This window comes from Arabidopsis thaliana, chromosome 5 (assembly GCF_000001735.4).
Source record: "Arabidopsis thaliana chromosome 5, partial sequence".
In the NCBI taxonomy this organism is placed as follows: domain Eukaryota; kingdom Viridiplantae; phylum Streptophyta; class Magnoliopsida; order Brassicales; family Brassicaceae; genus Arabidopsis; species Arabidopsis thaliana.
In genome coordinates, this window is record NC_003076.8 from 25,484,254 (window position 1) to 25,498,430 (window position 14,177).

At 35.5% G+C, this 14,177-nt stretch overlaps 5 protein-coding genes across 10 annotated transcripts; 3 read left to right on the plus strand and 2 right to left on the minus strand.

The window, feature by feature from the left end:
* Positions 1–1,232: 1,232 nt before the first annotated feature.
* On the plus strand, positions 1,233–2,071 carry PDF2.5 (Scorpion toxin-like knottin superfamily protein). The gene is made up of 2 exons (NM_125761.2): positions 1,233–1,493; positions 1,643–2,071. The coding sequence occupies exons 1-2, from the start codon at positions 1,439–1,441 to the stop codon at positions 1,807–1,809; spliced, it is 222 nt and encodes a 73-aa protein (NP_201171.1). The 5' UTR covers positions 1,233–1,438; the 3' UTR covers positions 1,810–2,071.
* A 1,602-nt stretch (positions 2,072–3,673) lies between these two features.
* Positions 3,674–5,347, plus strand: SPT42 (SPT4 homolog 2). 2 transcript variants are annotated; one of them, NM_001203680.1, is made up of 5 exons: positions 3,674–3,848; positions 3,953–4,044; positions 4,383–4,438; positions 4,745–4,801; positions 4,944–5,136. In NM_001203680.1, the coding sequence occupies exons 1-4, from the start codon at positions 3,759–3,761 to the stop codon at positions 4,789–4,791; spliced, it is 285 nt and encodes a 94-aa protein (NP_001190609.1). In that variant the 5' UTR covers positions 3,674–3,758; the 3' UTR covers positions 4,792–4,801; positions 4,944–5,136. The 2 variants fall into 2 exon arrangements, with proteins under 2 accessions (NP_001190609.1, NP_568976.1); NM_125762.4 differs by having other exon boundaries at positions 3,693–3,848; positions 4,740–4,801; positions 4,944–5,347.
* A 464-nt stretch (positions 5,348–5,811) lies between these two features.
* Positions 5,812–8,510, plus strand: AT5G63680 (Pyruvate kinase family protein). 3 transcript variants are annotated; one of them, NM_001345601.1, is made up of 4 exons: positions 5,812–6,122; positions 6,222–6,511; positions 6,921–7,382; positions 7,465–8,510. In NM_001345601.1, exons 2-4 carry the CDS (start codon positions 6,254–6,256, stop codon positions 8,275–8,277), a joined length of 1,533 nt encoding a protein of 510 aa, NP_001331217.1. In that variant the 5' UTR covers positions 5,812–6,122; positions 6,222–6,253; the 3' UTR covers positions 8,278–8,510. The 3 variants fall into 3 exon arrangements, with proteins under 3 accessions (NP_001331217.1, NP_001331216.1, NP_201173.1); NM_001345602.1 differs by having other exon boundaries at positions 5,812–5,912; positions 6,061–6,511; NM_125763.3 differs by having other exon boundaries at positions 5,812–5,912.
* An 8-nt stretch (positions 8,511–8,518) lies between these two features.
* AT5G63690 (Nucleic acid-binding, OB-fold-like protein) lies at positions 8,519–9,446 on the minus strand (the record flags this gene model as incomplete). Of its 2 annotated transcripts, NM_001345603.1 has the most annotated exons (2): positions 9,301–9,446; positions 8,519–9,049 (listed from the first exon to the last, which is right to left on the minus strand). In NM_001345603.1, exon 2 carries the CDS (start codon positions 9,028–9,030, stop codon positions 8,611–8,613), a length of 420 nt encoding a protein of 139 aa, NP_001318871.1. In that variant the 5' UTR covers positions 9,031–9,049; positions 9,301–9,446. The 2 variants fall into 2 exon arrangements, with proteins under 2 accessions (NP_001318871.1, NP_201174.1); NM_125764.2 differs by lacking the exon at positions 9,301–9,446 and having other exon boundaries at positions 8,611–9,222.
* Positions 9,447–9,453: 7 nt separating this feature from the next.
* AT5G63700 (zinc ion binding / DNA binding protein) lies at positions 9,454–13,511 on the minus strand (the record flags this gene model as incomplete). 2 transcript variants are annotated; one of them, NM_125765.3, is made up of 9 exons in its annotated part: positions 9,454–9,840; positions 9,936–10,006; positions 10,104–10,154; positions 10,325–10,384; positions 10,590–10,693; positions 10,795–11,770; positions 12,096–12,283; positions 12,455–12,534; positions 13,261–13,511. In NM_125765.3, the coding sequence occupies 9 exons, from the start codon at positions 13,377–13,379 to the stop codon at positions 9,681–9,683; spliced, it is 1,809 nt and encodes a 602-aa protein (NP_201175.2). In that variant the 3' UTR covers positions 9,454–9,680. The 2 variants fall into 2 exon arrangements, with proteins under 2 accessions (NP_201175.2, NP_001332307.1); NM_001345604.1 differs by having other exon boundaries at positions 9,464–9,840; positions 10,104–10,384; positions 13,261–13,379.
* Between the last annotated feature and the right edge of the window lie 666 nt (positions 13,512–14,177).

The window sequence follows — 14,177 nt, forward strand, 5'->3', positions numbered from 1 at the left end:
TAATAAATTACTGCAATATGCATGTGTGTATCAACCGACCATAACGAACTAAGTACGTTACTAATTACACTAAGTTTGTATTTTTATATCAATAAGTTTTACATTTGGAGCAAGTCAAGCCGGCCATCACATGATAATACTTCTTGAATCACAAATCATAACCATTCTTCATGTTGCAATAAATATGCATGGCTCAATTGTCAAACCGTATATCATAATAATAATGTGTCATATAAATTTAAGGTTTTTGATGAAGATTTTATGTATGAATGACCCATAAAGATACATCTCATGTGAACTTGTTTTCCGTTACTATGGGCCAAATCTATTGTCAAACCACGTGGGGTTGCTACATACTTTCTCATACATAAGTTCAAGAGAATGGTCAATAATTACTTGTGGATAATATTGTTTTCTTTCCTCTTAAATTATATATCATGAGTATTTTTTTTTTCTTAAGACTTTGAAAACTAGATGCTAGAATATTCAATTTTCTATGATTTCTTTTGAATATCTTACAATTATTGTAGATTAAGTCGTCTTGATCCGATTATTACAACTACAAATTCAACTGTCTATTTAAAAAATGGTCAGATCTATTTTTTGTAGTTGGTACACTCATCATTTATCTAAAGAGAGTATATTGCAAACTGTAATCAATAATGGTTTGTAACGCATCAAGTAGAAATTAGTTATTGCAACAATTGTATTTTTGTGTTTGTAATTTTAGGGCCAAATTTGAGTTTCTTAGTTTTTACATTCCTCATTTAATGGGCCTTTGTAACGTTTCATCTATAGTTGGTTTAAGGCCCATATATTTGTCTGGCCTGATGTAGTACAATAATTAACGGCACAATAATTAAGTAGTCACATGACTACCAAAATTAGTGTGGTGAGTGGGTAAACTGTGAAGTTTCAGTTCCCATTGTCCCGTAGTGAGAAAGCACCAGTCCGCACATGACTAGCCCTCACTTTAACCATTCCCCCATAAGAAATTACTTTTTGAGAATGATTCGGATCTAGTTCATGGCCTATTAGTAACTTTCAAAAAAAAAAAAAAAAAATCTTGCTTTAGCTTATGTTATTAACTTATTATTGGCCGACCATTGTCCCTCGTTAATTTAATATTCGACTGCACTTTTTTTGTTTTATTGTGTGTGGTGCAATTCATCGTTTATACTTTATCCACACATCCTTGACCATAGCATCTAACTAATAAAATACGATGGAGACTAGCTCTTACCATAGCATCTTTTTTTTTTTAATACTAATAAATTGTTTAAAACTCGATGTTTAGTTGAGTACACTATGTGGCCCCAAAAAGAAACCCTAACGAAACCTACACTTGAATCTATATATATGGAGTCATGGAGAAGTAGCTCTTGCTCCACTTACGTTTTTAGCATTTAACAAGCAATCAATATCATTAGGATTATATATGGAGAACAAGTTTTTCGCTGCATTCTTCTTGCTTCTTGTCCTCTTCTCATCTCGTAAGTCTTTTCCTTCTATATATATGCATTGGTCCATGACCATATTTGATTGACAATAAATATATATATATATGATATATATGTGAAGTCAGTGTTACGTGATCTATCTCCATTCTTATGTGTTGCATTTTATTTGTGTAATTAAATAGAGGAGATCATTGGGGGTGAAGGAAGGACATGCCAATCAAAGAGCCACCACTTCAAATACATGTGTACGTCCAACCACAACTGTGCCATAGTTTGCCGTAACGAGGGATTTTCCGGTGGTCGCTGCCATGGCTTCCATCGCCGTTGCTACTGCACCCGCCTTTGCTAACTAGTTTATTTTCCATTAATCCATTTAAATGTACTTTTTCTTTCTTTTTATTTTGAATACTAATAAAGTTCATCTTCTTCTTTTTCTCGTTTGACATCTATTGTTGGGTAAATCTCGATTCTAGAGGAACGAACTGAGATATATGTATTAATAAAAATCTCACGCTGATTCTGAAACAAGCAATGTACTAGAACGTTGTGTCATGTGTGTTTATTGATTAACTAGAGTTAAATTTGATTTAATAAAAATGTCATTTGATCTATGTTTTGAATCAGCACTCCAATAAAGATTATCAATATCATAAAGAAGTTTCTCTTAATTATGAGAATATTTATAACAATATACATTTTTAGTTATCATTTTAACCCAAAGTCCACATTTTCTTTTAGTCAGTTATTATCCAAAAAATCGTTTATACTTCCCGGCCAAAGGTTTCCTTAAAGGGATTTTCAACAATCATTTTCCAAAAACATTTGAAGAAGCATATATATACACATTTCTATGGAAAAAAGCGTTCAAGAAATCACATACAACATCTAACATTTATGCAAACTATTTTTTCATATAAAATCTGATAATTTTTATACACAATATTCTGTTTATTTTTACACAATGTTCTGAAATTTGCCGATTTTGATTGAGTTTCAAATGACCAAAGTTAACATTTGACCAATTTCAAGTATGGATTTATGGAAATGTCATAACTAGAGCAAGAGAGACATAAAAGAGAAATAGTACTAAGAAAAATGGAAAAAGTACATCATCAACATAAGAGCAAATGTCTCAATGCATTATTCTATATATTTTTTTTTATCTATCGGTTCTGTTATAATAGTCAAGAGAAGTAAAAATAATAGGAGTATGAAGAATGCAACAACCCACACTAAGATGTTTATAACATCATATGTACACGATGAATGCCAAATGAACTAATTTGCGGTCTAAGTCATCATCATCTGTTACCATTGAATCACTTCAACTTTGTGTCAAGTCCCCAAATCCGGATTGTTCCATCATCACTTGCTGAGGCCACCATATAGAGGTTAGTCGGGTTTCAACTGACACACTTCACCGATCCTGAGTATCCTCGCAATACACTACAAGATTACGTCAGTGTTCTTCGTATGACCCATATGTATACCTGACACATCAAAGAAATATTACTCGGAAGACTCTAAAAGAGATTGATAAGAACTGTTTTCCCCCATATCTATGTCTTTTTTACGTTGTAGATTAATTATTCTTGATTTGGGTATCATAAATTTAAATTAAACAATCTAGTTAAAAATGATGAGATCTATTTGGAGTGAAATTAAACAATTTTAATAAAAATGTATGTGTTATATGTATATATACATATATAGATTAAGTGGAGTGAAAATTAACTTAATAAAAATATCATTGATATATGTTTTGAATTAGCACTCTAAAGGTTATCAATATCATAAATGAGCTTCTCTTACGAGAATATATATATGTAAGAATATACATTTTTAGTTAATTCAAAATTTCATTCGATTATTTGTTTGAACCCAAGGTGCACATATGTTCCCGTAAGCCGATAGTCATAACATTTGAAGCATTAACACATTTCTATGGGGGAAAAACGTTCAATCAACCACATAATTGTAAACAACTAACATTTATACAAACGATCGTCTGAAAAAAATTGATTCATATAAAATCTGATAACTTTAGTTTATAGTATACACACTGTTTTGAAATTTGCGGATTTAGATTGATTCAAGTTCAAAAAATTTGAAAATGTCCAAAGTCAACATTTGACCAAGAAGTCGAGTGTTGTTTTTAATATTGATGGCTAATATGATTTTAAAGCCCATACATAAAAGCCCAAATACGGCCCAATAAAGGAAAAGACTCCTCTGGGAAGAAGAACTAAAAAAGAAACTGGGATTTTGGAAGAAGTGGTCGAGAGAAAACAAACGATAATGGGAAGCGCACCAGCTCAGATTCCGACTAGCTTCGGCCATGAGCTTAGGGCTTGTCTTCGTTGCCGACTCGTCAAGACCTATGACCAGGTTTTTCTTTACTCTTCTTTCACTGTTTCTTCCTTCTTTTAGGGTTTTGGTGTTTGATTTGCCTTTCTATAAGCTGGGTTTTTTTTTTTTTTTGGTTCAAACAGTTTAGAGACGCTGGTTGCGAGAATTGTCCTTTCTTCAAGATGGAAGAGGATCATGAGCGTATCGTGGAGGTCACTACCCCTAATTTCAATGGGTATGTATTTCATCAATTCTAAACCTTTACTTTAGGCTTCTTTGGTAGGAAAGTCTTTGCGTTGATGGGTACTGTTTCAAATTACTTCTTTTAGGGTTTCATAAGATTTACTTAGCTGTATAGTAATGGAAAGTTCTCAACTTTAGAGTGATTTTGCGTCAGGATGCTTCGTGGTTTCTAAGATCTCTTTGAACTTGGATTCTTTGTTGGATTAGTGATTTAGCTTTTAAGAGTAATTTTTAGAAAGTTCAGTGTTAGAGCTTATTAGTGGGTTTGTGTTCTTTTTGTTAGTTGATATCTTGATATTCCTAGCTACTGATATCAAGATTGTTTTGCAGTATAATCTCTGTGATGGATCCAAGTAGAAGCTGGGCGGCTAGGTGGTTAAGAATCGGTATGTTGATCGCTTCCCTTAACTATCGACTTGCTTATTCCATCAATGTGTTCTTATTATCCCATCATTATACTCTATTTACTAAGGAGATTACTGTTACATTTATTAACACATCTCTGTATTAAAGAACGACCATGAGATCTCCAATGAAAGATTACATTACAAGATTTGTGTGATTCTCTGTTTCTAGAGGCCTAAAATCTGATATAAATTGGAATGTGGCTTTAGATCTGAAGATTTTCAAGATACTTTGCCTCCTTGTTTGGTTTATTGATTGCATAATGTTGCTAAATTTGTGCAGGGAAGTTTGCTCCTGGTTGCTACACACTTGCTGTCTCAGAGCCACTCCCTGAGGAAATGCAGGTAAACGATTAGCAGGACAATATTTTATCTTCGTGGTTTGAAATTGTACTCAGTAACACATTAGCCTTCTTCTTCAAAATTAGATCATATTTTGTTCACTTGTCTGATTTTGTGTGTTTCATTCGGTGGTGATTTAATGTAGCACTTATGCCAAGAGGAGCGTGTACAATATGTTCTGCCGAAACGCATGTGAAGAAATCTATCACGATGAAGGCTAGTAGGGAAGACCAAGTATTCCACTTTTTCATTAAAAGCTTCTTGAAACATTATTAGGTGCTTTATTTGAATCTTCAATCTTGTGGAATGGTCGATGTTAATGAAGTCAGAGACTCCTTAACACTCTTCTATGTAAGGCGTTAGTCCGAAAAGAAAAAAAAAAGAAAAAAAAAATCTGTGTCTGAACAAAAAAGTCTTCTCTTATCTAAGGTTTAGACTTTAGTTAACCAATCGGACCCTAACTAAAAATATTAATGAGAGTAGGAAGAATAAATTTGTGTGGACTCTAAAGATCAAGACAAGACAATTATAATTCTTCATAAAGTCATGCAATTAATAATAATAATAAAAAAATAATAATTTTCTTGATTAATTGCTCAAAGTGAAAGTCAATCTAAAATTTGTTCGGTTTTTCAATTCTACAATTTTTATTTGAAAATATATAAAATAAAAAAAAATGGTTAATAAAGAATTGCTTAGAGTTTCCTCTTTTTCTAGAACAAACAAAAATGCTTAGACCTTCTCGAAAGAATAGCACATCACGTTATATCCAAAAGCATATTCTTTTGTTAGATTAATCGTAGTCATATGGTCATAAGTCATACATAACATGTAACATGTTAGTTCGATCATTATTAACTTTCAATTAAGTATTTTCGTAAGACGTAATTTTCAACAATAAACAACAAATCCGCGATATACGGTTTTTGAAAGGGCAGGCAATTGTTTTTTTAAATTATTAATACTATAAAACAATTTTCTTATTGGCTATAAACTAATATTTAATTCCACGTGGAAGTTACTGTTCGTCGATATAAAACTTTCTTCGTTACCATTTTGAGTCTCCGGCGGCTTTCACACTCCAGAAAAAAAACACAGAAGCTACGTTTTTCAGGTAATATGAAATTCTCTCCGATCACCTCTTCTTCGTCTGGCAGTATCTCTGTCTCAAATTTTGTTAGATCCATTCGAAAATCCGTTTATCGAATCACTCTTAGTCTCTTACCATTCGTCGAATCTAAAAATCCCGTCTTTTTCGCTAGTTTGGTGGACTGATAAGCTGTGATTTGTATGAAGAATCGATATAAAGTCTCTGCTTTTTTGTGTGGGTTTTGTCGCTTCTTTGGTAAAATGGATCTCTCTGTGAGAAAGTGACGATCATGATCTTAGGTTTTTGATTCTTATATCGATTGTTCATTTGCAGGACTTTGATTAGGTTTTTGGAGATTTACAAAAATGTCGAACATAGACATAGAAGGAATATTGAAGGAGCTACCTAATGATGGGAGGACTCCTAAGACTAAGATCGTTTGTACATTAGGTCCTGCGTCTAGGTCTGTGACAATGATTGAGAAGCTTCTTAAAGCAGGCATGAATGTAGCTCGATTCAATTTCTCTCACGGAAGCCATGAGTACCATCAGGAGACTCTTGACAATCTCCGCACCGCTATGCAGAATACCGGCATTCTCGCTGCTGTTATGCTTGATACAAAGGTTTATCTTTCTCTTCTTTTGTTAAGGCTTTTATTCTTGAACTGTTTTTTCACAAGTGTGTAAACATTAATTGGGTGTTGATCTAGATTGTGTTTCGTTATGATTTTGCTCAAGACTGTTTACACTCTTTGTAGTTGAGTTGTGAAATGTTCAAGTTTGATTTTAGCTCCATGCGAAAGAACACGACTTAGAACATCGTTGATCTTAAGAGTGTCGTTGTTTTACATTAGGCATTTAGTGTTTTCATATTGTTTATGGATCCCTAGGTCTCAGAAACATGTGTTTATTGATGACGTTGGCTCAAACTAGCAACTGATAGATCTTATGTGTTACTTAGAGAAACATTATAGTTGGAGTCTATGTCTATGTTAGAACCATTTCAGTAAATAATATGAGTGTTACATCACAGGGGCCTGAGATTCGTACCGGTTTCTTGAAAGATGGGAACCCTATACAACTAAAGGAAGGCCAAGAGATCACAATTACCACTGATTATGACATCAAGGGCGATGAGAAAACGATTTCCATGAGCTACAAAAAGCTCCCAGTGGATGTGAAGCCCGGAAATACCATACTATGTGCAGATGGAAGCATAAGTCTTGCTGTCGTGTCATGTGATCCAAACGCTGGGACTGTTATATGTCGATGTGAAAATACAGCCATGCTAGGTGAAAGAAAAAATGTGAATCTCCCAGGTGTTGTTGTTGATCTCCCCACATTGACTGACAAGGATGTAGAAGATATTCTTAAATGGGGTGTTCCAAACAACATCGATATGATTGCTCTTTCATTTGTTCGCAAAGGTTCAGATCTTGTTAATGTCCGGAAAGTCCTTGGATCACATTCCAAGAGTATAATGTTGATGTCGAAGGTACAAAGTTACACCTTATTTCACTTGTGGCTAAAGTTGGTTTTAAAGGTAGGATTGTGATTAGAATTTTTATCTTATTAAGGTTGAGAACCAAGAAGGAGTCCTGAATTTCGATGAGATTTTGCGTGAAACTGATGCATTCATGGTTGCTCGTGGTGATCTTGGGATGGAGATTCCGATAGAGAAGATCTTCTTGGCTCAGAAGATGATGATCTACAAGTGTAACCTTGCAGGTAAACCGGTGGTCACAGCCACTCAAATGCTCGAGTCGATGATCAAATCACCACGGCCAACACGAGCAGAAGCCACAGATGTAGCAAACGCAGTTCTCGATGGCACTGACTGTGTGATGCTTAGCGGAGAAAGTGCTGCAGGAGCTTACCCTGAAATAGCAGTGAAAACAATGGCTAAAATCTGCATCGAGGCGGAATCATCGCTTGACTACAACACAATCTTCAAGGAGATGATTAGAGCAACTCCACTTCCAATGAGCACTCTTGAGAGTCTTGCATCATCAGCTGTACGAACGGCAAACAAAGCCAAAGCCAAACTCATCATCGTGTTGACCAGAGGAGGTACAACAGCTAAACTGGTGGCCAAGTATAGACCGGCTGTTCCAATTCTATCGGTGGTTGTTCCGGTCTTCACCAGCGATACGTTTAACTGGAGTTGCAGCGATGAGTCACCGGCGAGGCATAGTTTGATATATAGAGGTCTGATACCGGTTTTGGGTGAAGGATCTGCAAAAGCAACTGATAGTGAATCCACAGAGGAGATTATTGAATCTGCTTTGAAGTCAGCGACAGAGAAAGGACTGTGTAACCATGGTGATGCTGTGGTGGCTCTGCACCGTATTGGAGCTGCTTCGGTTATCAAGATCTGTGTGGTGAAGTGATTTTTCTACTAAATATCTTGAATTTTATTCTTGGTTAATGTTTCTTGATGAAATAATCCAATAAAGAACCAGGGAATAGGTTCCTGAAAGTGTTTTGTGTGGGGCATTTCTTCTCTTTCTTTTGCTGTTTTAGCTTATAAGATTATGAATGCACTAATGACTCTTGCTCATATTATTATAGTTTAATTAGCCAATAATAACAATTTTTAAGGCTCGTTTTCTCATCGTTTTTGCTTAGCAACTTCAACATTTAGGTAAAAATTGTATGTAATTTTTCGATACAATCAAATGCAACAAAAACTTTATCAGTTGATCAAATCCAAAAATCTTAAATCAAGGCAAAGGAGGGAAGATACGGGAATAAGCTGAAACGACGCCGCTCTGAATATAGCGTTTGGGATTCTCAGGATCAGGAATCCATTGGATCTCACTAATGTTTGGCGTTTCGACAAACGCAACCGTGAACTCTCCCATCTTCTCCATCTTCCCACGCTTCCCAGCTCTGAGAATAAGTCCACTGTTACGCACGTATGAGAAAATCCCATTGGTGAGCTTCACGATATCTCCTGCCTCGAACGCGTCGCACTCATCTCCCCACAGCTGTATGTGAACCGCAGCCGTTTCATCCGCCGCCAACGCAATACAATAATTCTTCCCGTTTGCCGCAGACGATTTGGCTTTGTCGAGGATGATGAAACGCGTGTCTATGTTGTTCTGCGCCGCTGGAACTATATCCTTGAGAAACAATTGCATCGTTTTGGCAAATCGCCCCCTGAAATTGAAATATGAAGGATTCAAAAACAGTGAATTAAATCAAAGGAACAGAGCTTTGTGGATAATCAGACGAAACATAAGCTTTTAAAGGAATAGCATAGCATCACCCCACTTGAAACTTGTAGCACAAGCAAAGAAATAACAAAAAAAGTTTGACTGAAAACCTAACCATATTTTAAAAGTTCACTTAGACATTTTATCGAACAGTTGATCTGCACAATTTTTTTAATAAAAAACCCAGTAACTTACCGACTATAGCAAAACGCCGATACTTGAGGAGGATACAACGGTGACGGAGAAAACGCCGGTTCGAGTAAAGAAGACGTGAGAAGAAAATCACGTCGGGAACTTGGAGACCAAGTCAATGTGATTTTTTTCTAAACAGAGAAGGAAATAAATAAAGGAAAAGGAGGGTTTTCAAAAGTTATGGCATTAGGCATATATACATACATGAACATAAAACATACCATGTCACTTTGATGCTACTACATACATGACCATCTTACAAAAAGAGTTAGCTTCCTGTTTCCGCAAAAGCTTAGAAATATTTAGCCGAGTTTCTTAAGTTGTAATATTCCAGCCCAAAAAACAACAACATCAACCTTCTTCCTTTTGAAGATGCTCTTTGGTTAATCGATATTTATAACCGCCTCATGTGACAAACCGCCGACACATGGTTCTTGTTTAATCTCGATGAAGTCTTCAATGATCCTTGGAATTTCTTTTAGTAACCTCTCCTGCTCTGAAGGTTTCTCCAGAAGTTCTCTCTGCTCTAGATACTCCTCTAATGTAAACAAATGGATAGAGTTAAGGTGTTTCAAATGTAACCATGTCAAATCACCATGTGAAAATGTGTGTGCTTTTTGTTGAATCTTAAAGGATATTCTCTTCTCCATCCTTTCTCATTAGCACAGTTGATGCGCTTCTGCAGAATGTTAAGCTGCCTTGCAATCCACTGGTTTTTTTCAAGATATTTACACAAGAACAAAGTGTGAGATGCAGTTACAAAACAAACTGTCGTATTTAGCTTATGTGTTTTCAGAGATACTCACATGTTTTGTTATATCATAATGGAGAGCCTTAGCCTTCTGCTCCATCTCCACCTGTCAGATTTAAAAAACCATTGGTGAGTTTAAGCGCCTGAAAGAACGGAACATGATTTGAGTATGAGAATGCAAATGCCAAATGATTTAACTACCTCTCTGTCTTACCAGAGGATTCGTCATGTTAATGAATAAACAGAGAACCAAATCTTGTGATATACACAACTTACAACAGTTGTCTGTCTCAGAAGACCATTCATCACTTTTTGCTTCAAATCTTTAATCTCTTCCTGAAAATGAATGTGTACAAGAGGAGGTTTTAGCTTCTACGAAGTTTTTGACCAGCCAAATATAAGATCATGAATAAGAACAAGTCACATAGGAGGAATATTATAAATATACTTTATCAGCATTTGCAGCAGATTTGTCATATTTTTATCCCAAAATCAAGGAAATATAATGGTAAAATATGAATTCAATTCAGACATGATTCACCTCTCTTATGTCAGAATCATCCAGCTTGGAAATGCTAACACCACTTGCCATACCAGAAACATGAAGAAGCACGCCCTCACTCTGATCATCAGCATTTTTAATGCCTAACAGAAAAGGAAAAATATCAGGTGTGACAGTGATTCTGATGCAGTGATCATGACATGGATCAGAGAAATTCAGGTCATGACATGCAAGTCTTGGTTACCTGTAACCTGCAAGATCTGGTACGCCATAAAGTCCCTAGGGCCATTCTTCACTTTCACAAAGCTTCCCACCACTTTGTCCACAAAGCTATCATTCTGCTTCAACAACTCTAAGACTAAGCTCTTACGTAGATAAACAAGCTTTAGATTATCTGCATTGATCGTGGCGAAACCAGTTGCTCGCATTTCAGGTTGCACTTCCTTCTCACAAATTTCGTCATCTGAACTTTCTGTTTTTTGCTTCTTGCACGGCATCATAACCTTATCATTCTTTTCACTGAATCGCTTTTCATTTTTTTCAATGAAGCCAAGTTCCAAAGGTGTGAAATACTCCACCTGATCAAGGTTTTCTTTCAGGTGAGTATTCAAAAGTGTATAAATCCTTTTCTGATTTATAGACTTTTTCCTGAAGATAGAGTACAGCTTCTCATCACAATGAACTTTCTTCTTCTTTTCACGGTCAAGCAGGTTTTTCTCACGAATGTACCTGCGGATAACTGACTCAACACTATGTTGTGACATTGCCTCTCTGGTGTCTTCCCCTATGGACGTTAGGAAATCAATGAGAGGCTTTGAACCCCATCTGATAAACTCCATTCTCTTGTTTTTGCCAACCTTTTTATAATCAACTGCATCTTCAACCGCATGGTCAGATACTAAAAATTTGGGATCATCTTTGTTCTTCAGCTTGACGCCTTTCTTTCCTGACTTTGAAGTGTGGGCATCACCAAGCGCAAATTTGGGATCATCTTTGTTCTTCAGCTTGTCGCCTTTCTTTTGTGACTTTGAAGTGTGGACATCACCAAGCGAAAATTTGGGATCATCTTTGTACTTTGACTTGACACCTTTCTTTTGTGGCTTTGAAGCGCAGACCTTGCGGACATCGTCAAAAGTTAGACCTTCTTGTTTTTTCGCAATTTCCCAATACTCAAGAAACAGACACTCAAATGTATTCCGATCTGTCAAGTCAAGCTTATCCTGCCAAACCAGTAAAGGAGTGTTAAGCAAACAAAAGTTTTAAGACAAGCTTGGGAGATAGACATATACAATAAGACATACCAAATGTGTAGTTGATTCATCCTTTTCCTAAGCCTAACCAAATTATCTAATTGAAACTTTTAGAGTTGTTTCACTCAGATTCATCCAATTTCATACTCACTTTTGTTTCAAATGGACATAAATCTCTTTAATACAGAGTTTACAAATCCTAAACACCTTAGTTATTTGCAATGGATGGAAACCAAAATTTCAAGGTTAGAGACTACTACTATCCAAAGTTGAGTAATAACAGTTTGAAACATACCCCAGCAGCATCATATTCTTGAATTTCTTCTAAAGCAAAGACATACTCCTGGCATTGATTGCATAACCCTTTATCCCCTTTAAGTTGAATAAACTCAGCATGAGTGACACAGCCTTCACATACAGCATGTGAGCAACAAAGGCAGCATAGCTTTGGTGTTTTCTTACACAAGTAGCAACTGTGCCACACTGAAAGTTGAAAAATTCACAATTAGCCCTTCTGACTACAAATATGAACCTTTATCTACACTCTACAGATACAGGGGTATATCTTACAATTCAAAGGAACCAAACTACTTCAAAATGATAATAACATTGCAATGAACATACAAATATATATAGAGAAACTTTAGCACTTACTACAGATATACGAGTCTCCATTCTTGCTTGCTGAGCTATCCTTTTCAACGCAACTTTCATGATAAACTTTTGGACAGTCTCTGAAACAAGCAAGCACAATGAGGTGCACAGTTAGATGCATACATTTAAACTAGACTAAATATCACAAGTGTACTGACAAACTGACAATACTTTAATATTCATCTTGACAATCTTTTCATAATGAAATTGTTAATTTTCATGCAAATCATACATTAACAATCTGCTGCAATTTAATAGAAGGAAAAAGTCAATGTTGCTACATTACCTAAGCTCCTAATTAATGAACTAAAGAAAAAAGAAACATCTTTATACCTTTAACTACAGAATAATACACAATGTCTCTCCTCAAGCGCATTCATATGAAAGAATCATCAAAAAAAACCAAAGCAGTAACATTTTTTATAGCTTCATCATTCAGAGGAAATGACTTCTTTTGGCATAAATCACTGCCTCCAAACGAAATCCCCTAATCGTCAATTTGAATAAACAAAAGTAACTTGATTGAAAAAGAAGTACTTTCCTAGTGAAGAACACAAAGTTTCCTGTTTCCACTTAGACAAACAAATCTATAAAAAAGAACCAATAAGACAACATACATGTTCACTCGGTACAATCCTACATTGAAATTGACAAATCCTCGTTATAATATAAGCAAAACCCAACAAAGACTAAAACACCCTTCATCATTAGAAATCAAGAACATGCAAAGAACAAGCAAACAAAAAAAACTAATCCTCTACCGAAGCAGCAGCAGCATTATGCTTAACTAAGTGAGAGAGACTCACTTGAAGTCACAGAGCATTAGGTTTCCACCATCTTTACAGATAAAGCACCAATCCTCACACTCCTTCTCATCCTCCTCCTCATCATCCAAAATCTCCACTACATTCATATCTCTCGCCATCGCTCTCTCTCTCTCGATCCGATGTTACTTGGCGGTGACCTAGTTAGTGGCGACAGAGCAAGAAGAAGAAAAACTTATCTCTCTAATTCTGATATTAAGGCTGAAAATTAGCCAAATAAATAGCTGTTTGAGTGACCTGTGTCAGTATTACTAGATTCTTAAGGATTCGCTTTGACCAATCACCCAAACGCCAACCTCTACTTTCCTAAAGTCTCTATTATACCCCTATCGTATCCAGGACACGTGTCCATTAAACACAGTTTCATAGGGGTTATTTCGTAAATTGAATAAGTCTTGCGTTCAGATGGACCTTTTTTTTTTACTTAGCGATTGCGTTTTGTGACCGGGAAGTACAATGCTCGCAAGTACAAAAGATATCGAACCAAGTTTTGTCTTTACCTAAATTTTGGATTATAAGTGATATTTGTTGTTAAAATTAATTTACTAATTATAACATTTTTATGAACAAATCATTTACAAGTTATAAGATTTTAATAAGTAAGAAAAGTAATCTGGCATTTGGTTTCACAATGTTCAAATTTATCTTTCTTTCTTTTTTTTTTGCTCTGAAGGCTTTTTTCTCACTTACCTAAGTTCATTTTTTCCTGATAAAAATAGAAAATAAATTTGAGTTTGTTTTATTTGTGAATGTTGATGAAATTTAACTTTTGAAATATACGTTCTAGATTGAGATATGATCATCAGATCTTTTTGCAGATCGAACAAAAGTCTCAATAAGGTGAAGAATCGTATGACAACATATAAAGGGAGGAGCATAAGAACATGTCCAACTAATCA

Excerpts from the sequence above, each read along its gene's own strand:
- PDF2.5 (NM_125761.2), top strand. The coding sequence starts at position 1,439 with ATGGAGAACAAGTTTTTCGCTGCATTCTTCTTGCTTCTTGTCCTCTTC. Across the intron at positions 1,494-1,642 it reads TCTTGTCCTCTTCTCATCTC|AGGAGATCATTGGGGGTGAA; the intron begins GTAAGTCTTTTC and ends GTAATTAAATAG.
- SPT42 (NM_125762.4), top strand. The coding sequence starts at position 3,759 with ATGGGAAGCGCACCAGCTCAGATTCCGACTAGCTTCGGCCATGAGCTT. Across the intron at positions 3,849-3,952 it reads TCGTCAAGACCTATGACCAG|TTTAGAGACGCTGGTTGCGA; the intron begins GTTTTTCTTTAC and ends TGGTTCAAACAG. Across the intron at positions 4,439-4,739 it reads GGCTAGGTGGTTAAGAATCG|GGAAGTTTGCTCCTGGTTGC; the intron begins GTATGTTGATCG and ends AAATTTGTGCAG.
- AT5G63680 (NM_001345601.1), top strand. The coding sequence starts at position 6,254 with ATGTCGAACATAGACATAGAAGGAATATTGAAGGAGCTACCTAATGAT. Across the intron at positions 6,512-6,920 it reads CTGTTATGCTTGATACAAAG|GGGCCTGAGATTCGTACCGG; the intron begins GTTTATCTTTCT and ends GTTACATCACAG. Across the intron at positions 7,383-7,464 it reads GTATAATGTTGATGTCGAAG|GTTGAGAACCAAGAAGGAGT; the intron begins GTACAAAGTTAC and ends TATCTTATTAAG.